Below are 20,813 nucleotides of genomic sequence, written 5' to 3'. Positions count from 1 at the left end.
CTGAGCCATTACTAGCCTGCTAGAAAGCTCTCCATTAATTTGGGAATATCGTGAAAAGAAAACGCGCGAGAGGCACGCGTTCTCGTGCGGTTTGCTTTGCTCGCCCAAATAGGAGAGCTTGCTCGCCGGCTAAGCCATTACTAAATACTGGGCCATGGACTTTGTACCCTGGCTCCAGAACTGAGGTATCCTGTTCCAGGCGTTCGGATAGTGGGGTGCGTCGCGAAAGAAGAGAGCGGGAAAAAAGAAGGAGGAAAAGAGGGAATTTCTCTCACCCCTACCCCACCCCCTTGTTTTTTTTTTCTGCTCACACCTCTTTGCGCCGTCCCCACGATCTTACGGTTGATAAAGCTCCCAAGAAGGATCAACAAGGGCAGTTATTTCCCTCTCTCTCTTAGCTTGAGATCATGCCCTCTCCCTATTATCCCTTTAAGTTGCCAAAGAAACAAAGAAGCAAAAAAAAAGAAAAAAAACGCCTGATCTCAGGTTATCTCTCTCTTGGCGCTTCGAGCCTCGCTGTCGCGAACTATCCGGGAGTTAGATAAGAAAAAATCCCCTCTGGAGGGTAACTTTGTGGTTGAACTTTCGTAGCTTAATGGGAAATAACACGCAAACTGCGGTGATAAACATAAGGAAAATGAAAAATGAAAGAGCGGGAAAATATAACATTTTTTAATATGATTTTTAATAACACGCAAACTGCGGTAAAAAAAATATATTATTAAAAATGGAATTCCTTGTTCTTTGGCCATCGTAGCTTGATAAGAATTTTACATTTCTTACACCCTCATTTGGCCGAAGCCCCCACCCCCCTCCCTGTAGCGTTCTTTGTGTCACGCAACCGCTCTTTTGTGGAAACATGGTGAGAAAGCGCAGAGAATGACTGTCCATCTTAGCTTCTACAGTAGCCTGTGAACAGGCTCTCTGTTTGGGGAAAAAAATCACAGGCTACTTCTACAGCAGGCAAGGAGTGTGATGGCAGCATTTTGTAGAGCTTTCTGCACAAATTTAAGGTCTAGAAGGGAGGCAGACAGCCCCTATTCTTGGTTTATTTGTTTCTGTGCCTTTTTCATCATAGCTTTGACTCTTGGAACCGCTCTAAATTTTGGAATTCTCTTCCCTGTGTTGATGGACTATTTTTACGAAACACGCGAAAGGACAGGCAAGTAATTAGTTATTGTACCATCTCGATCTGCTGTTTCATGGTTGTTGTTTCTGCAGTGTTCGTGTATCGTTCTTTCCAAGGCGAAAACCATTGTATATGTGTTCGGCGGAAAATCCACAGGTCAAGCACGGTTGGTGATCTACTTAGGAGGGATATTACGTGTATTTTAGATCCGCCATCGAGCGTGTTTTAAGTCAAAGAAGCATGTAATAAGCGATTTTACGTTAAGAGTCTATCCATATATGGGATCACTCAACGCGATGGTATCAATGTTCATGTTGTTCAATTTTATCCTTGGTTTAAATTTTATTTTCCTTTGTTTTGGGCCCTGCATGGTAATGTATGATAATGAGCCGGTTTGAAACAAAGGAAAATAGAATTTAAGTAATGATCCGGGTAAGGTGGATAGCAATTTCTTTTGTTATGCGGCAACGGTGCTTTCCCCACATAGGAATGTTCTCATTTTTACACAGAGAATGCATAAACCTACATGAAGGCCGTTTACACATTAAAATGCATTTACAGTCCACTTTGAAAGGGTGTTTTGTTGTTTTAAAAGATTTTGACCAATCACAAGAGTTGAAAACAATAGCCAAGAAAAGTTTATAATTTTACATGTTCCCCACATAGGATTTCTTTGTTATTCAAACTGAGACCAGATTTTGTTATATGGAAGATGGTTGGAAAGTAAGGATGAATATATGTACCGCTTTATTAAGTTTTGTTAACTTTTGCTGTTAAAGCCAATCAGAAGTAAATACAGACAATAGAAAAGTTAGCACCTTTTTTGCATTCCAACATGTTCGTTGCCGTTGTTGCTATCATTCTTATCGGGACCGTTTCTTAAACCAATTAAGGATAAAACTGAACCACAATATTTACATCCAGATCAACAGGTCCGATCTGAGTGCAGTGCGTCAACAGGTTGGCCACCATGCATGCTTTCACACTTATTACAGGGTTGTGGTAAATAAATAGATACAACTACAGTCAAAACTGTATTCAGCTGTGTATAAAGCAGTCACCCTTTTTGGGGAATGGCTTACTGCACGGCCACTTCATACAGGTGGACCATTTAATACCAAGAATTATTATTCAAGAAAATGAAGATGGCGAAAGAGAGAAATATCTATCCCATGACAGAACCACTTATCATACACAGTGTGTCTGATGCACTCATGTATGATATGTACATCTTGCCAAAAAGATCGCTTATAGAGGTGAAGATAATAAAAAAATAACCCATTGGGACATCAAAAAAGGTGACTGCGATCGCTAATAGGTCAGTTTTACAGTAATTAAGAGAAAATAATTCTGGGACTATTGCAAGTGACAACTTAATGGAGGGTGACAGAGTAAAAGAGGGTCACATAATACAGGTGTGACTGTACCCTGAAACTGTAACAGCACAATGATTAAGACTGTTTTGTTCTCTTCCAGCCTGGGTTGGTTCACTTGGATTAGCTTTTATATTCTCCCTTGGCCCATTGACTGGATCATTGGTGGATCGATTTGGTTGTCGCATAACTGCATTTGTGGGTGGGATATCATGCGTCAGTGGCCTCTTGCTGTCATCTCTTGCGACGCGTATTGCCATCTTGTATGTAACTTACAGTATCCTCTTTGGGTTTGGAAGCAGCTGCATGTTTGTTTCATGTTATGTGGTGACATCCTTATACTTTAACAAGAGGCAGTCCATAGCAACTGGTATAATTGCATCTGGAAGTGGAATTGGTGTACTTGCAGTGGCACCCATTCTTCAAGTATTACTAGACAATTTTCACTGGAGGAAGACATATCGCATTACTGCTGGAATCTTTTCAGTTGTTTGTTTCCTTTGTTTGACATTTGATCCTACCGTGGTTAAGACTGGTAGAGAAGAAAGAGAGGGTGAAGAGGAAAACATAGAATCTGAAAATTTGCAAGAGAAGAATGATGTAAAGAAGAAAAGATGGTTTGTTGACTGCTCTGTTTTCAAGAATAAACGGTTTGTGGTATTGACTCTTAGTGCTATTCTCTACAACCTTGGACATAACACTCCACGACTTCACTTGGTAAGTTCTTAGTTAGCCTTGCATAGCTGGCAGGATTAGTGGGGGAGTGCTGTTGTTTTTTGGCGGCAGAGCCACAAGAAGTTTGAGAACAAGAAATCCCTTGAGCTCTGCAGACCACGAAAGTACCCTGCGCATAAATATCTGGCCAGCTACGCAGGTTAAGTTTTACTATTACCGTAAAATTCCGAAAATAAGCCTTGGGGCTTATATTTTTCAAAGGCCCTTTTTGAGGGGCTTATCTACGAAAGGAAATTTGTGTTTCAAAATCGATTGGGCTTGCCTTATAGTTGCGGAAGGAAATTTACCATTTTTGTTTTGTTTTACTTTGTATTTGAGGCCAATTTCCAAGTACAAGCCCCTAGGGTGGGGGGAGGGCTTATATTTAGAGGAGTGATTTAACGGAGGGTTTTTTGCATTACAAGTTTGGGGGGCTTATGTTTGGAGGGGCTTAGTTTCGGAATTTTACGGTATGTGACTGTTTTGGAGAGGTATCACATTAGTTTACTTAGGCCTTCATAAACTATGTGACGATACATGATTTAAATCTGACTATAAATTACTAGATATTACTTCTTGAACAGTCAATCATACAGTGTTCAATGACTTAAATAAAATAATGTCAATCATTGTTGTTCGTCAGATTGCAAGCGGTTTCTTGCTTTTCTCACTTGTCAACCCAGGTTTAACCATCACATCCATGTATTCATCTGTTTTTATCATGGCTGTATGTTATGTAGAAAAGGGAGGTGAACCAATTTTTTTAGGCAAGACAGAAGGAGTGATCATAAAAACAGGGTACATTTATTAACTGGATGATTTCATTTAACTTGAGAGGCAGACATTCAAAAGGGAAGAGCAAGGGTGTGTGAAATCACCACTATAGTTACTTGAATAAGTGCAGCCTACATATTTTTGGAAAAAAGGGTAATGCAATAATAATTATTGTAAGCACCACCCCAAAATGAAGCTCTGTGGCCCTGAAAGAATCAAAATCCAAAGATTTTAATTCTTTAAGTTTAATAGAGAAATTTGAGGCGTGAAAAGGGTAGCTACGCCTATTTTCTTAAAAATGCAAGGGAGAGAAAAGGGACTCAGCAGCATTTCCCTCCTTCTTCAACTTCCACTGGCACCATCACACTGCACAAGAAGATAAGTGGAAAGTGAAAACCAAGGGAAAACAATACACACTTGCCTCAAAGTGAGGGAGTGAGATCCAAAGAAAATGAATAAGCACCATAATGAACAAGGACCTGCCAAAGGGGTTCATTTGAGGATTTTGCTGACAGATTCAAAAGAGTGACAAATTTTGATCACAATAACTTGGTCTAGGAAAATGCTGGCTAGTACCAGAAGCCAGGAAGTAGGAGGGCGCATGTTTCTGAGTTTGAATTACACATTAATCTTAGATCTATTGTGCAATTTATCCAGTATACATAAACGGAAAAATCATGCTAAACAACTTTGAGCTGAAGTGAAACTTGTCTGATAACTGAGCCTAATTCCTGCAAAGAAATGTTATAATCTTTATGTTATGGTGGTATAGCCACTATTGTATCGACACAGTTTGCTGAACAACATATGGCTTTATGACACTATTCTTTTGCAGGTTAGGTTTTCAGAGGGTCTTAATGTGTCAGCTGATGCAGCATCAAGACTGTTTATTTACATTGGGGTCACCACATTCATCGGTCGTCTACTGAGTGGATTGTTATGTAACATGCGACGTGTAAACCCAGTGTATGTTTACATGGGTGGCCTTATTCTTGATGGATGTGATATCATTTTTCTTACACAAGCAAAAACTTATGGACACCTGGTAGCCTTTTCATTTCTGTTTGGTTTAGCAGATGGTGTTCTAGTAGGTGCGTTTTACATTCAAATATTGATGTCAGTAGGTCCAAGCTTGAAAGCATCAGCCATGGGTTTAAGTTCTCTTTGTTATGGTACTACCATTGCAACTGGTCCAGCTTTAGCAGGTAGGTATCAGTTAAAGGTAGAGACTGACCAAGCCACAGAAGTAACTGAATCAGTAAAACCACAATTTAAAAGTTATAATACAGTCATCATGTAGTTATGACCCCCATTTACATTTGAAATCAGTAGCTTTTAGGGGCTCCTAATATTTTAATTTGGGTGTCAAATACTGTTTACCTTGTAAGCAAGGCCCTTTGATCTTTCTAGATACTCCCTGACTTATCTAGGAAGATCGAAGGGCCGCTGATCCTAGGGTAAATACCGTTCAGCTTTAAGACAACATCATAAAAATAATCCCACAGTCTGTTCCAGGCGTTCAGATGGTTTTATCTGCTCAATTTTCTTGTTGTCGAAACAATGTATGATGCTAAGGCTTGATCCTGGACCTTCTGAACCAAAGTCCAAAATTTAAGGTGTTTTTAGCTTCACACGTGGACTTTCTTAGGGGTCCGTCATGCATTCCTGGGTCACGTATCACACTTTGCGAGCTTGATCTTGTATGGCTTGTCAGCACTTTGACTTCAACAGCACCAATTGGTTCTCTGATAGTCAGCACGTGAGCTCCAGCTGATATTTGTGAACAATGGAAAAGAAATTTAACCGCTCGTTTCAGCAGATGTTTGTGGGGCAGGAACGCATGAGGAACCCCTAAAAACATCTGTGTTGTAAAACACATCTTGACCATCATGACTACATAACTGTACAAAAAAGGCCACATAGTTTAAAATACAATAAAGCTAGTTAGGTAGTTGGTGATTTTATACTCCAGTCACCACCTCCTGGCAAATTCTGCTTAAAACAATGACCTTTAACTTGTTCTTTTGTTTTCCTCAGGTTTCATGACAGATCGTCTCCATTCCTACATCCCATCTCTTATTTTTTCTGCAGTGACTATTTTTGCAGCAGCAGCACTACTTCTTATTCTTGTTTGTGACAGAAAATCAACACAGCCTGAGACCCTTCACTGTATTGATTCTGAAGAACATTTCAACAGAGCAGAGAGAGAAACAGGCCTCTAACAATCACTTTTGGATTAAAACAAAGAACTATCATTTAGAGACCATCATAATCATCATCATAATTCTTCAACTGTTTTACTTTGTATTTGAGGCCAATTTCCAAGTACAAGCCCCCGGGGGGCTTATATTTGGAGGAGCGATTTAACGGAGGGGTTTTTGCATTACGAGCTTGGGGGGCTTTTCCATGGAGGGGTTTATTTTCGGAATTTTACGGTACTAATCTTCATACATTGCTTTAATACCTCTACAAAATATACCTCAGTCTGTAAAACAGTCACTTGGCTCTGCACCTTAGGTGTCTATGTTGTAGTTCAATTTGCACTTTGGTACAATTTGTTTTTGTACCAGTACAGAATATATTAAACTGGTACAAAATATTTTGTGCTAGTCCAATTTTTAATTACATAGTACAGTTTGTTGTTAACTTACAATCTCAATTTATTTAAGAGAGAGGTCAGAGATAATTTTAAAAATTTTCAAACTGATTATTATAGACAAAGAGTAAAATTGTAATTGATTCTTCTATTTTATCAAATGAGATTATTGTCAAAAAATTAATATCTATTTAAAAACAAAAAAAATGTATTATGGGGCCAGTTTTAATGATAGATTCCGAACAAATAATGATATTTTTATAAGTATATTAAGTAATTTACCAGAAAGGTTATTGCGCTATTTTATCAAATGAAATTAAATACAAAATAATATTTTTATACTACTAGTATTTTAATTCATGGTATTATAATATTATTACTACTATTATCAAGCCATTTATTTCCAAGCAATTCCCCGTAAAACTCAAGCAATTGAAACCCATAATGGGACAGGACTGTCTATGTTAAGCATGATGAATAAGTGAATGGTCGTTTGAAAATCTAATAACTCATTTTTAGTAATAGTTTTTTACATAAATAATGGTAAAGTACAGGTATATGTAAATAATATTATAATGCATTTCTTGTCCATAAATAGATTGAATTGAATTAACACTAATTAAAAGCTTGAACTAAAGGAGTCTTTCCATTGTTTTTTTCTAGTGCAGACTGCACATAAAGACTTGCTAAATATTCCTTATTATCTGTGCACTCGCCCGTCATGTTCCCAAGCTTCTCTGAAGTTACCATGGTTATAAGCTGCCTTTGTGTTTGTTTACCTTTAGCAGTTGACTTGAAGCAAAGAAGAAGAAACTGTACAGCTCCACTGATGAGAATCAATGACCCAGCTGCATAGAAGGCAAACTGATATGAGCCTAGTTTATCTGCTATAAGCCCTGGTGAAAAAAAGTATAGAAGTCTTAGTTTGCTACTTTGCAGCCAACCTAAGGTTCAAAATCTCAGATAAAATAAAATGTTTCTTCATCTAAAGACATTAATAATTTATTACATACAGTTGAATACTCTTACGTCAGGAGGATTAGCTCAGTCAGTAGAGTGCATGACTGCAGAGTGGGAGGTTGTGGGTTCAATTCCCAGGGCTGGATCAATACTTGAAGTACCAAATTAATTGAGAAATGAAGGTACTACTTTTGCACTGCAAATTACTGGACCTTTGCATGGCGTGGATGACCACGTAAAAAAGGTGGTCCCATCTCCGAAAGGAGATGTCACAATAGTGTCCTCAATTAGTACTTTTGTGCTCAATACATTGACACTTCACTGAGGTCCTCTTAGGGTGGGGGGAGGGGTACATATGTTCCTAGTCTGAATTTCAAAACCTGTCGTTTCACGTCTGTTGGGGAGGAAGCCATATGGCTGTTGGTATTTTACCATTGTATTTGCGCTTTTCTCTCTATACCCCTGGAGGCCCCCCTGGGGTAATCACTCACCGGCTAACGGGGGACCAGATGCCACTGCAAAGGCACACAACATATTTCCAAAACCAAAGGCTGTTGCTCTTCTTTCAGGACCAACAATACTAAGAAGAATTACATTTTGTGTTGTCATAAATGCTCCATCAGCAAACCCAAAAACCACAGTGTAAAATGCAACAGAAACAAAAGTTCTGGCCAGTGGTAGTAGCACAGTAGCCATGCCCGTAATTGCAATTCCCAGTTGGTTTACATATTGTATGTTGATGCATTTGACATCACACAGTCTTCCAGATAATAGTCTCCCCGCTGCAGATGATAAGCCTAAAAACATGTAATACTTGGATGCTTTCTCGGCTGTGACGTTAAGCTCTTCACTGTACTTAACCTGAAAAACAACAGATTTAGGAGAAACATAGAACTTTTAACATACCGTTAAGGGATCAGAAAATAGAATGACAGAAACGTGTGCCTGCACACGTTTTAAGTATAGGCACACGTTTCTGTCATTCTATTTTCTGTTCTTAATGAGTGGATTGGCAAATGGGATTTGGATCAGATGGGTCCGGACACATCAAATACAGACTGGAGGATTTGGTAAAGAAATGTAAAATTAACTGCAGTTTTGGAACTGAAATATAATACTACTATTATTAGAAGCAAAAATAGTTACAATTTACACCCTTTATCTTACTTGCACTGCATGTTGCAGTTCCATCATGGGACTTGATTGAATATACTTTCAATGAAAGCTCCCTTTTGTAAGTGACAGCCTCGGGAATCCAATAAGTGGTCCCAACTGCACAGCTGATCATGGGCTCTCTTAGGTGACCAGAAGATAAATTATACTGAGGGTGGTCGCTTGCAAGGGCTTTCGGCAAAAGCTAATTGCATTTGTTTACCATACATTTATGACAGGTAAAATAATATCAAAAAGATCTGAGTTTATTTATTTTACAAAGTTGAAGAAACACTAGTTAATGCTAATGTGTATTATGGAACCCTAAATTTGATCAAGAAGTTAAGAAATGATTTCATTCAACAAAAAGTAATTTCTACAGTCAGTTATGACAGCTTTCCATTACAGAACTCAAGCCAATGAGGTTAACTGGGGTTTCACCATGCTGGTGGTAACTAGAGCTGGTAACTTATAAAATTATAATAGAGTGGTTGCAAAGAGAACTTCTCAAACTCATCTGGTAATGAAACACGGCATCTCATGCAGCCTTGACATATTACATCAACTACTTTATGAAACTGGTACACTCTATTGGGAAGCTAAGGGAGTATCTGAGTACTACCTTCGTCAGTTGTTTACAATATGGTATAATACCATAAAGTAACAAATGAATATGACTTACCAAATGAATATTAGGAATAAAGCGACACAGGAACATCAATGTAAATGATGCCACCAGTATACAGTACTGAGGTATCATGAACACAGATAAATCAACAATTTTTCCTTTTTCCTTCTTGGTTTGAAGCATTGCACTGTGTACCTCATCGTCTAGTTCACTTTTTTCCTTTCCACTTTCAACTTTCTCTAATATTTTGTCTTTCTCTTCCACGTTAGGATTATAAGTTACAGCAGCAAAAATAATCAGACAGCAGCATGCTGCCATGATCCTAAAAGTATTTCTCCAACCAACTGAATCAAGAAGAACTTGCGCAATAGGGCCCCACATAAACATTCCTAATGATGGCCCCATTGTAACACTCCCTGTAGCAAAAGAGCGCTTTTTGTTAAAGTACATAGCAACTACAAGAAATGCTGAGGTGCGACAAGCACAAGCACCCAATCCCGTAAGAGCACCATAGGTGAAGTATAACAATTCCAAGTTTTGTACAAATGATGAGGTTACAAGCCCCATCATAATAGTCAGCGCTCCACTGATGGCAACCACACGACATCCAAACTTTTCACTAAGGTGTCCTAACAATGGTGCTGGCAACAGTGACATTGATAAGGCAAGAGAACTCACCCAAGCTGCAACGAAAATCATGAGAAAATCGTGCTCAGTTATAAATTAAGTTTCTAAAAAATATGACACAGTCAAAAGCTCTCACAATATGCACAGCGCTACTGATGACTGCAGGCTTAGCAAAATCCTGTTTGAAGTTTCAAACAAACTTAATTTATTAGTCTTATTCCAGTAAGAGCATGCCATTCCATTGTTAATGACTGCAGACACACAGGCGCGGCAAGGGTTAAAATAATTATTTTCATCTTCCTGTTCCTATTTTCTAAGCTCCCATAAGCTAGCAATGCAAAGAAGAATTAATCCTACGAACTTATTTTAATACAAATTTGTGAAGACAGTCAAAGTGGGACAAAGTTACTTTTTGCCTATGGAAGCAACATGACAGCATGTCTTACATTCACATCTACGGATCCAGAGTTTGAGGTGCTGTTAAGGATTTGCCACCATGTCTTTACATTGGGTTTAAGCATTGGAGTTATGGCAACATCCTGAAACTTTTGTCATAATATTAATTTTTGTAGTTTGTTTCTGATCTGTGGCCTGCACCACAGATGTAACTAAACTCCTGGTTTGAGAACATGCCATGATTACCCTATTAATTAAAAAAAGGGCCATTGTCAATTTTCTCATTGGGGCCTACAACAAGGATATCAGTGCTGCTTTGCAGACATTACTATGTTGGCATTAGTTTTTGGATATACTGTAAATACATCATTATTAATTATTATTATTATTATTATTTCTGTGACGTCAAATACTATTGATCTTCAACTTGCCTGTTCTCTCGCGAGTTGTTCCAAACTCTTGCATTAACACTGGAAACAAGACTCCAGAGCTACGTAAGATGCCCATGTTTATGATTTGTGTAAAAGTTGCAGAAATGCAAACAACTAGTGACCATCTTGAGTCTTGCTTATGTGTTGCTTTCAAGCAACAGTGAAGCAAATGGAACATATCTCTTGGTAGATTGAAACTGCAATTTAAATAATTTTATATATTATGTTTAAACATAGTCACTGTGGATTATACTGTCAGTTGTGGAGGCTTAGGTGGAAGTGGTTGTGTTATCATCTGTAAAAAAAATAATTATTACAATGTTGTGCATATCATATTTGGATGGATCTATCCCTTGGCCTGGTTTTATAATAATTTTATTATACCTTATTACATGAAAATTTACGACATTTATTTAGCGATTTCCAAAATCCTAATTTAGTGGCACTTTAATTTAGTGACTCTTTGTAAATTTTGGAACCTATAGTCATGAAATTTTGGTGACATTTTAATGTAGTGAATTTAAATGCACCAAAAGTAAGTGTCACTAAACTTAAATTGTCGCTAAATTGTCGCTATCTGGTCAGTTCCACACGTATGCTCTTTGACGGTCGATTATGACGTGCATCACTGTGACAATGTAACTTAAATAAGACTGAGGACAGCAGTTTCAGAATGTTGTATGATTTTTATTTAAATGAAGCTATTGTTGTTTTTGATTTCCTCACATAAATGTTCTATTGTCGTCGTAAAAGTTTTGAATACCCTAATTTGCCAAAGTTTCAGTTTGTGAAATCGCAAAAATTAAGTGTTATAAGGTAATTATTTGCTTTTCCTCCTCAGGAATGGATCTGTTTTTTCCCTTAGGTTGTGTAGGAGGATTGTCAGACCCAGAAATATCACTGATGACCATGCAACTCCAGTCTTTGACACCATAAGGCGATTATATGGAAATCACCAATCTTCCTAACATCTGTTTGTCTTGAACTTTTTTTATACAGCTGGGGTAATCAAGATGATCCAGAGGTTCAAATGGAAACCAGGCTTTGGGAAAACCAATAGGCCATCCGGGTTCCAAAAACTATCACTTTCAAAACGAGGTTGATGTGCAAAACCTTTAATACTTATGAAAATGAGTTTTATTTGCATGAATAAAAAAAACATTTTCATATCAATAGCTGTGCACTTAGTCTCGCTTTGACACAGGGGCTTGAAGCAACTCGGAAATAGCCTGTTATATTATCCACTAGATAGAAATTTATTCCGTGGATTGTGCTATCCACCTTCTAAACTACTGAGGTATTTTTTCGGAACTCCCCAACTGGGGAGAGGCCCGAGGACAGGCTATTCATCCCACGTTACACCAACAAAATATCTGTTTATCCTGAAAACAACTTCGTGAAGAGAGTAGAAAAACTGCTTACACCTATATACCGATTGCCATATTTAATTTTGTACGGAATTATTCTACTTTGCTAGCATTCGAAAGGCAAGCTTATAAGTCAGTCAGAATCTGCCCTCCCCTCCTACTCACCCTCTGACACTCCGAACCAAAACACAACAATACCACGTACAGTACAGCACGGTTTCAGTTGGTCAAAATACAGAAAAAATACTGCTCAGACGCTAATCGGTATCTTACCGTGCTTTTGAAGTTTGAGTTTAGCTCAGAAGACGCGGACTTTGTACCAAAGACATTGAATCATGGCATGAGTCGTGTGAGACTGTTGGCCCGTGAAAGTTTTTAACCGGTTGCGCAACCTTTGCGAGAAGGAGGACTGGTTTCAAAGCTGGTGTTTGAATTCCTGACCGGGGGTAGGGGCAGGGTGACGCAAGGGGTGACGCCAAGACTGGCGAGCGAAGGTATGAAAAAAATGTGTGGAGGCCTTTAACGACAATATTCCGTTTTAATAAAACTTAGCTTATGGCTGTTTCAATTAATTATTAAACCTACCTATACTGAAAAGAAGAATAAATAGAAGAATATTAAATTATCACATTCAAACATTTTAATTTATTCTTCTTTTCATGTTAGTGTAACAATTAATAGATACACTCCCATAAGCTAAGATTTGACTGATCGAGATCTTTTTTATCCAAGGTTGATCGATCATACACGGATTTTTGCAATGGTCTTGCACCTTAACTATTAAACGGTAAGGGCAAGATCTTTCCCCTGCGAACGTAACTCTTCATTTCTAAGACCGTCAGTAAAACGCCAGACGTTAGCATTAATATACGTTTTGATGTTACGCCATCAAAATAGCCGCTAGTGACTGACTTATGCTGATAGGCTCCGCCCGACTACAGGCCAGGGGTACCTTTTACAAGCTTTAGATAAATGAAAGGGTAGGGGTTTTACTAGTTGAAGTATAGGAAGGGGAAAAGTAAAGAAGGCGTTCTGGTTTTGTGATTTATTTATATTCTTAAGACAGTGCATAGGGATGCAAGGTTCTAAACTAGGTATGTGAAAGGGGTACCATATGTCAATAGAAGGTATAGGAAAAAGGTATCTTTACGTGTCAAAAATTGTATATAAAAGTCAAAGGGGTTCGGCGCGGAGCTTCCCCGTATAATACTTTTTTGTGCACTCCCTCCCTCCCACCTCTCCCAAGACTAGCTCGCGTAGACACCCAGTTACGCCACAACGCACGCGCGTACCGAAAAAAATGTCAACAAAAAAGCAAGAACAATACAAAACAATGAAGAAAAGGAGTAGAGGGTAAATAATAAAGAATTGCTACAAAGGAGGTGCATTTGCCCATGTAACTTCCCCTAAATCGATCTGAGCTTCTTTCAGCTATTCTTTAGCCTAGAGGCTATGATTAGTACGACTATCTAATATATTTATTTTAATTAAGATTTACTGTAGCTCTGCCATTGATTTTCCTATGTGTAATTATGATAATATTTTGTTCTAATTATCTAACTGAGGGACTCCCCATTACTTATGAGCCCGGTGGTTTCTCTTGGGCTTCCTCACAATGAGAGTTTAAATAATTAGATTTTATTTGATTTGTACAATTTATGGCAAACAAAACAATAAACAAATAAACAAATTCTTTCAGATAGTAATTATGTTTTCAAAACAAAGTGCACTGTTTTTCCTCATGGATGGTAACCTGCGGTCAAGGGTTCCTTGTATTTCGAGGGAGCGAAAGTAGCGGGCAAAGGGGAAATCTTCGCATTTTTTTATTTTTTTGTTTTTTATTTTCCAGAGAAAAACCCCTTGATCGCAGACACGGTCGTGCGACCAAGAGAGATGACTACCTCAAAACCATAAAAAACCGGAAATTAACCAAGCCATCTGCGTGAAAAAACTCCTGGGAACCCTGCTCGATCACTGCAAAGGGCCCATGGTGAGTGACATGGAAGGTCCAGGAGGGTAAAAAGAGTTTCAGATTTCTGCGCCTGGGCATGTAGGGTTTATTTGGGAGGCGTTACCGGTATCTTGATATAAACAGAGAGCCCGGCACTTTCGCTTGCCATCCTAGTCAGTCAGCCAGGATAAGGACATAAAATTGGCCTCTCGAAAGTACGTTAGACGGTCTTTCCAGGTACGGGTTGTTTTGTTTACTCCGCAGACTAATTATGCACATAATATTGTAGACCAGACAATGTAGATGGACATCGAGGCAGGATTTTGTCGGTTGTGCAGGTTTTAACAAATCGCTTCATTTTACAGTGAATCGTAGTCTTTCAATAACTGCAACAACGCCGGACAAACTGATGGCGATTCAGGTTAAGACCTGGGGCTGTTTTTCTTCCAGCTCTCCTCGCAAACGAGACAGTCTTTGGTCATGGTTGGTCTGTGCTTGTGCTTTGATGACTTGGGTTGCGTCGCTCGGCCTTCTCTTCAGCTTTGGGATATTTTTACCTGTGTTTATGGATTATTTTAACGAATCCAGGGAAGCCACAGGTCAGTAAGTCCATGGACATTTCGTAATTCATGTAACGATTTTAATTTTATGGCGACTGAAACAAGGTTGTGTTCGATTGAACGTTTTCGGGAAAAAGAATACGCATAAATTTTTGGACAAATATGAGCTTAATTATTCATGTCCGCCGGATTACTGGATATTACCCGGGGGGCGTTCAACGAAGTTTTGTACGGCGAGACTCCTCCCCGATGTCCAAGCCCCTACTCCCTGCCATTTTTGACAGAATACGTACCCCTCTTTCGTATACCTTCTTTCGACAAACAAATACCCCTTTCCTTTACCTAGTTCAGTGCACTGCATCTCGATCTTTAACTGCTGTAAATAATAATAATAAATGCAGCGTCTTATCAATAAATCACTAAACCCAGTTAAACATTACATTTATTGTCTCTTTGACAGCCACAAAATGAGTCTGCTAGCTCTTAATTCACAGGAAAAAATAACAGATTCCCATTATTGGATATTTTAGGGCATTTAAAGAATACCCATAAAAATCCCAAATTTGGCAAAGTGAGACAAGTCCCAACCAGGGAATTCCCAACCAAGTTCTCTGGTTGGGACTTGTCTCACTCTTCCAAATTTGGCATTTTTGTGGGTATTCTTTAAATACCCTAAAATATCCAAAAATGGGAATCTGTTATTTTTTCCTGTGTTAGGGCCCTTCTACAGACCGGGATGACAGATTTCCCTTATCTTTCATATACTTTAAGTAGTAAAACCCTAGCTACCCTTTCACATGCCAGAAACCTGAAAAAGGTATACTGTACTCATATCGGGAGGGGCCTTCCCGTATAAGCCATTATAGGGAGTACCAACGGGGAATGTACTATGCAAAGAAGCCAAAACAAGTGATTTTTAGAGCTTATTCCATGTATACTCGTTCTGAAATGGGGTCAATCTAACGAATTCTAAGTCTGCTAATTGAAAATTTTAAAACCGTGACTACGTTTATTAGATAGCAGCCTCTCCATGTTGGAAATTGCATGCGTGATTAACAAATGTATTGGACCATGTTGGTATCTTTCCAGTTCAGAACATAAATAGCGTCCTATATTGACTCCATCGAACAAAAACAAAAGACATAAGAAAATCAATTTTTTTTCGGTGAGGGAGCTTCGCTAGAACCAACTTCTTTCAATGTTTAAAAGCAGCTATTACAGCATGTGCGACATCTAATTATGTGCTACTACAATTTACCATCCCTTGCTTTCACAAGAAAAATGCTATCATTAAACTGCTACGTATATATGTCGCGCTACTCACTATCTCAGTTGTAGAAATCTAAAACGTGTCTTTGCATCAATAGAATTTCAAAAATTTTTGGTACACTTTTGTTATTTGCTGGTTCATAGCAAATGATTTCCAATAACGTGGAACTTGGCATTTATTATTTTGGTATTTTTCTGCAGCTTGGGTTGGTTCTTTAGCCATAGCCATAACTTTCTTTACTGGACAAGTGTCAAATGCTCTTGTCACGCGGTTTGGTTGCCGCATCACCACTCTAATCGGCGGAGTATTTTGCACAGTGAGTTTGATATGCAGCTCCTTTGTAGACAACATGAAGATTCTTTTCTTCACGTACAGTCTTCTGTTCGGCTTGGGCTCCAGTTGTGTATTCTCGGCAGGTCTGGTTGTAATAAGCCAGTACTTTAAGAGGAGACAGTCGCTTGCAACTGGTTTACTGACAGGTGGACATGGCGGTGGGGTACTTATTATGGGACCCACATTGGAGGCCCTCATAAGAGCCATTGGTTGGAAGGATGCTTATCGAATAATGGCTGGCGTTGCCTTCGTGCTGTGTTCGCTTTCCATAACGTTTGATCCCAACGTGGAGAAGGACGCTGAAGAGAAAGATAAGGGCGATAGAGAAGAAATCAAGGAGGGTGAAGACGATAATTTAATTCGTACCAAAATGAAGAAGGTCTTTGATTTCTCTGTGTGGAAAGTGCCTCCAGTGATAGCTATCGTTCTTGCCGCTTGTGTAGTAGAGTTTGGCCATTTTGTTCCGCAAATTCACTTGGTAAGTTATTATATCGGTACAGTTGGAAATCAGTTTGGGCCACGTCTACACGTATCCGGATTTTTTTTGTTTCTTGAATCGGCAACTTTTTCTTTCCGGATTCAAAAATTTCCACGTCTTCACGTATCCAGCCCGTATCCAGATTCACTCTAGTACCAGGACTCCTCTGTCAATATTAGCAACAGAGCATGCGTCGTAAAGCGCGCGAAATTTGTATCTTGCTCTGCCTTTCAAAAAAAAAAAAGTATCCTGATTTAGCGTCCACAAGATTCCGGATTCATAGCGTATTCAAAACTTTTCACTCTTGAGAGCGGATTAAAAAAAATTGCGGATTCGTATGCCGGATTCACCACATACCTCTGTACGGAAACCTTCTTCGGAAAGAAAAATTTGGGGATTAAAAAATATCCGGATACGTGTGGACGAGTCCTTATTAGTGTCACTTTTCATTATATACTACAAGATATCACAAGTCGGTAAGAAAAGCAGATAAGTTATGCCTCGTATGGGTTAGTTAGCCTTCGAGCAAGCTCTCCGGGAACCTTTGGCGGCGGGGCCCCTCGCCGCCGCCAGAGCGCCCTGGATAGCTTTCTCGCAGGCTACGTATGAGTTTATATGTCTTTAATTAATGCTAGTGTAGTTCGACTTTGTAATAGAGTAAATGCATAAAAGTGTCAAAGAAACCCAGGCAATTTACCTTCTTTGCTTGTATGCCATATTTTCCCAGTGTAGTTTAGATGACGTTCTCAAGGAAATAAGCCCTTTTTCTTTAAATAAATTATGCCTACACATGTAAGAACGAGAACAATTTGACAAAACTTTTGAATAAGTTTTTTAAATTAATAGAAAATAACCTTCATTCTGGGGAAACAGACCATACAAGATTCAGGGGTCCATTAGGTTCAGAGTAATGGTGTTATCTGACTCACTTTTATTTCATTCCTAACCTGCAATTCAACAATTTTTTATTTATATTACTTTTAGATTCGTTACTGTGAAGACCTTGGGATTTCGGCTGAAAAAGCATCAAAACTCTTTATTTACTACGGTGGTTGTTCTGCTATTGGTCGCGTGCTTGCTGGCATTCTTTGCAGCCACAGGAGAATAAATGCGTTCTTCATCTTCCAGGCAGCCGAACTTGTGGCAGGGCTAAGCACAATTCTTGTAACTCTAACTTCTTCTTACTCCTGGCTTGTCGTTTATATTGTGATTTACGGACTCAGCGATGGCTTTTTCTTCACCAGTCTAAGTATCAATCTTCTGACTGCCTGTCCTTTGAAGACTCCTGCAGTTCTCGGATGGGAGATGCTGTTAGCGTCCTTGACCCTGGCTAGTGGTCCTCCGTTGGCTGGTATGTGTATTAGCTTGTATTGTTAGTGGTACCAATTTAAACACTGAAGCACCATGGCTGCTACTACCGGGGTGATATGGTTGTGCGCATGGGTAAGGTACTGGACATACCGCGGAGTTGGTACGTGTGCTTCAGTCGGCTTAAATTGGTATTTATTTATTTATTTTTCCAAGTACTTGCTCTCCATCTCTACGATGATTCTTAGCAAGAGAAGTTAGCAAGATTGTTAGTAGTAGACTCTGCTAGGCTCCCGGGCGTTCACGGCAAATGCCACGAGAAAAGACAGAGAGTGAAAAGGGTTTAAGTAGCCTCAACGCCTCGCAGGCGATCGTTTCTATTTTAATTTTTTGCAATTATGTTAGCCTTTGCCAGGCTCTCAGATAGTAGGGACGTCGCGATAAAAAAACGAGCCAAGCGAAAAATAAAACGCGCGGGATCTGGGAAAGGGGCCGGTGGCTCTGAAGGGCATCTTCTCTCTCACCAACTCCCGCTCATTTTTCGCGCCACTTTTTACTGCACTGCTGCATTTTACTAAAGTTGAAATTCTCTACAACGGCCACCTAGGGAAAAGAAGAAACTGGCCGTTGTAGTGAGGTGGCCGTTATAGCGGAGGTTCGACTGTACATTGAACCCTGACGAAACAGGTTACAATGAAAACCTGCAACAGGCGATTGTTTTAGTTTTCCTATAGTCACTGTATTGATGCAACGCGCTGTATATATATTTTCCCTTGTTTTTGAAAAAGTAACCCCGGCTTTAAGATTTGATTGAATTTTTTGAAATGTGATTATTTTGGGGAACGACTATCGATTTTGTACCCATTTTAGTTTTGCTCGTGTATTTTGTACAGTATCAAAACAATCAATCGCTGCCTCTAAGGCCAGCATGGCGTACATACCTTCCGCTGATAGTACAAGTAAGGTTGGACGATAGTATCAAACCTTATAACTTTATGTTCTCCAGAACCCAGATAATTGATCTAAGCTTCATGATTGGTTGGCCGAGAACGTCAGCACCAAGTCTAAGATATACAGTGAACGATGTTATGTAATCTCTGGAATACTCATTAATTGTGGCAAGTTTCTGTCTAATTATGGGATGGTGGTATGGCTGACTGGTTAGCGAGTTCTGACTCAGTACAATCCGCAGGGGTTCTGGGTTACATGTTTAGCCTTGTCGCGTGTTGAATTCTCGGCAGTCTGAGTTTATTAACTTCTCGGCAATGCTTTTAAATATCCAACTAGTTGACCTCCTATCATTGTTCTGATCCTTTTTCTGGTTATTTAACTATGAACTAGCTACAGCAGGCAGGTGCGCTTCCACCTACAATATAGCTTCTGAATTTTGCTACATTTTGGTACAGTGGAGAATTTATAGCCCGATGTCGGAAACTCTGCTAGAGAATTTACCCGGCGTTTTTCGATAACTTGCTGAGTACCAAACGTTTCTGAGAAATATATTCTCTACTTGATCTGAGATCATACCAAAGCCGTCATCCTAGTCGTTTCATTTTAATTATTTAGGTATGGCAGCAGACATGTTGGGTTCGTACGTTATCCCGTTTCAAGTAGCTGGTGGTATCACTATAGCAGGATCTTTTATACCTTTTATGTTGCTGTGCTACAAACGTCAGGATAGCTACACCTCCTCCACGGGGTCAGGAGACGAAGAGGCTAAAAAGCTTGAGGAAGTGGCTTGATTTAAAATAAAAATAGATTTTTAAACTCAGTCAAGATGGGGCAAACGTTTTGTGATAGAATATGCCAAGATAATATAAAGCTAATTTTTTTAAAAAAAGTTAGAAATTGGGGAAAAGAGATAGGGGATTGAAGAAAGAAGGAAAGGAACGCCTGCTATAAGAACCCCCTTTTGTTAATGTCTGAGGCCGCTGGCACTTGCAAATGTTCTGATTGGTTGAGCTACAATAAGTAGCTTTTTGACGTGAATTAGTAAGAAACAACCAAGATGCAGGCTGAGAAGCACTCGCTACTTGCGATTGGTCACGCACTGACAGTTGACGTTATCGGATTAGTTAGGACGTTAGTGGGCGGAATGCAAAAACACCGGAGCGACGGAGTCAGAGTCGGAGTCGTAATCAGAAGCGTAGAACTTTACGTTCTAGGGAAAACAGCGTACTGATTCCGCTTGCGAGGCTGTCGTTTACGATCACGTGAAACCTGGGTCGTCGGGGTCGCAAGCAGAAGCGGAAGGTCTAAACCAAGCACAAAGCGTGGGAACGTGCCTTGAAATTGGTTTATCCTTCCGCCTCTGTTTCCGACTCCGACTATCTGGTTTTCACAAGATGATAAGAAGTGATTCTTCTAACTCCGATTCCGTCTCGTGCTTATGACTCCGCTTACGACTGCGATTTTTGATTTTCACAAAATCATAAGCCCTCTTGCGACTCCGCTTACGACTGCGACTGCGACTCCGTCGCTAGTGAAAACCAGCCTTTACGCGACTCCGCTTACGATTTCGACTCCGACTCCATCGCGAGTGAAAAACCAGCCTATGGAAGGCGTTCCCTTTCCCTTTTATCTTTCGCTATTTCATCTCCCCCTCCTCTTTCTCCCCTTTTTTTTCGCCCGCTAAGGAGGCTAAAAATGCAGATAATTACGATACTACAAATGAAAAACAGAAGGGCGCTCGTAAAGTTTTCGGCAAATATATGGAAACTATATAGGCAGAATTTTCAATACTGAGCTTTTAAAATTTTCTTCTGT

General features: G+C 39.4%; 3 protein-coding genes across 3 annotated transcripts; 2 read left to right on the top strand and 1 right to left on the bottom strand.

The window, feature by feature from the left end:
• The first annotated feature begins 1,022 nt into the window (after nt 1-1,022).
• On the top strand, nt 1,023-6,212 carry LOC140943084 (monocarboxylate transporter 4-like). Its single transcript, XM_073392142.1, has 4 exons — nt 1,023-1,162; nt 2,606-3,219; nt 4,826-5,195; nt 6,028-6,212. The coding sequence occupies exons 1-4, from the start codon at nt 1,129-1,131 to the stop codon at nt 6,210-6,212; spliced, it is 1,203 nt and encodes a 400-aa protein (XP_073248243.1). The 5' UTR covers nt 1,023-1,128.
• LOC140943082 (monocarboxylate transporter 10-like) lies at nt 5,998-12,533 on the bottom strand. The gene is made up of 5 exons (XM_073392138.1): nt 12,421-12,533; nt 10,781-10,977; nt 9,381-10,009; nt 8,038-8,407; nt 5,998-7,482 (listed from the first exon to the last, which is right to left on the bottom strand). Exons 2-5 carry the CDS (start codon nt 10,956-10,958, stop codon nt 7,202-7,204), a joined length of 1,458 nt encoding a protein of 485 aa, XP_073248239.1. The 5' UTR covers nt 10,959-10,977; nt 12,421-12,533; the 3' UTR covers nt 5,998-7,201.
• Nucleotides 12,534-14,467: 1,934 nt separating this feature from the next.
• Nucleotides 14,468-19,893, top strand: LOC140943128 (monocarboxylate transporter 10-like). Its single transcript, XM_073392187.1, has 4 exons — nt 14,468-14,697; nt 16,129-16,739; nt 17,724-18,090; nt 19,614-19,893. The coding sequence occupies exons 1-4, from the start codon at nt 14,508-14,510 to the stop codon at nt 19,787-19,789; spliced, it is 1,344 nt and encodes a 447-aa protein (XP_073248288.1). The 5' UTR covers nt 14,468-14,507; the 3' UTR covers nt 19,790-19,893.
• The last annotated feature ends 920 nt before the right edge of the window (nt 19,894-20,813 follow it).

This window comes from Porites lutea, chromosome 7 (assembly GCF_958299795.1).
Source record: "Porites lutea chromosome 7, jaPorLute2.1, whole genome shotgun sequence".
In the NCBI taxonomy this organism is placed as follows: domain Eukaryota; kingdom Metazoa; phylum Cnidaria; class Anthozoa; order Scleractinia; family Poritidae; genus Porites; species Porites lutea.
This window is presented reverse-complemented; position numbering and strand designations above follow the sequence as displayed.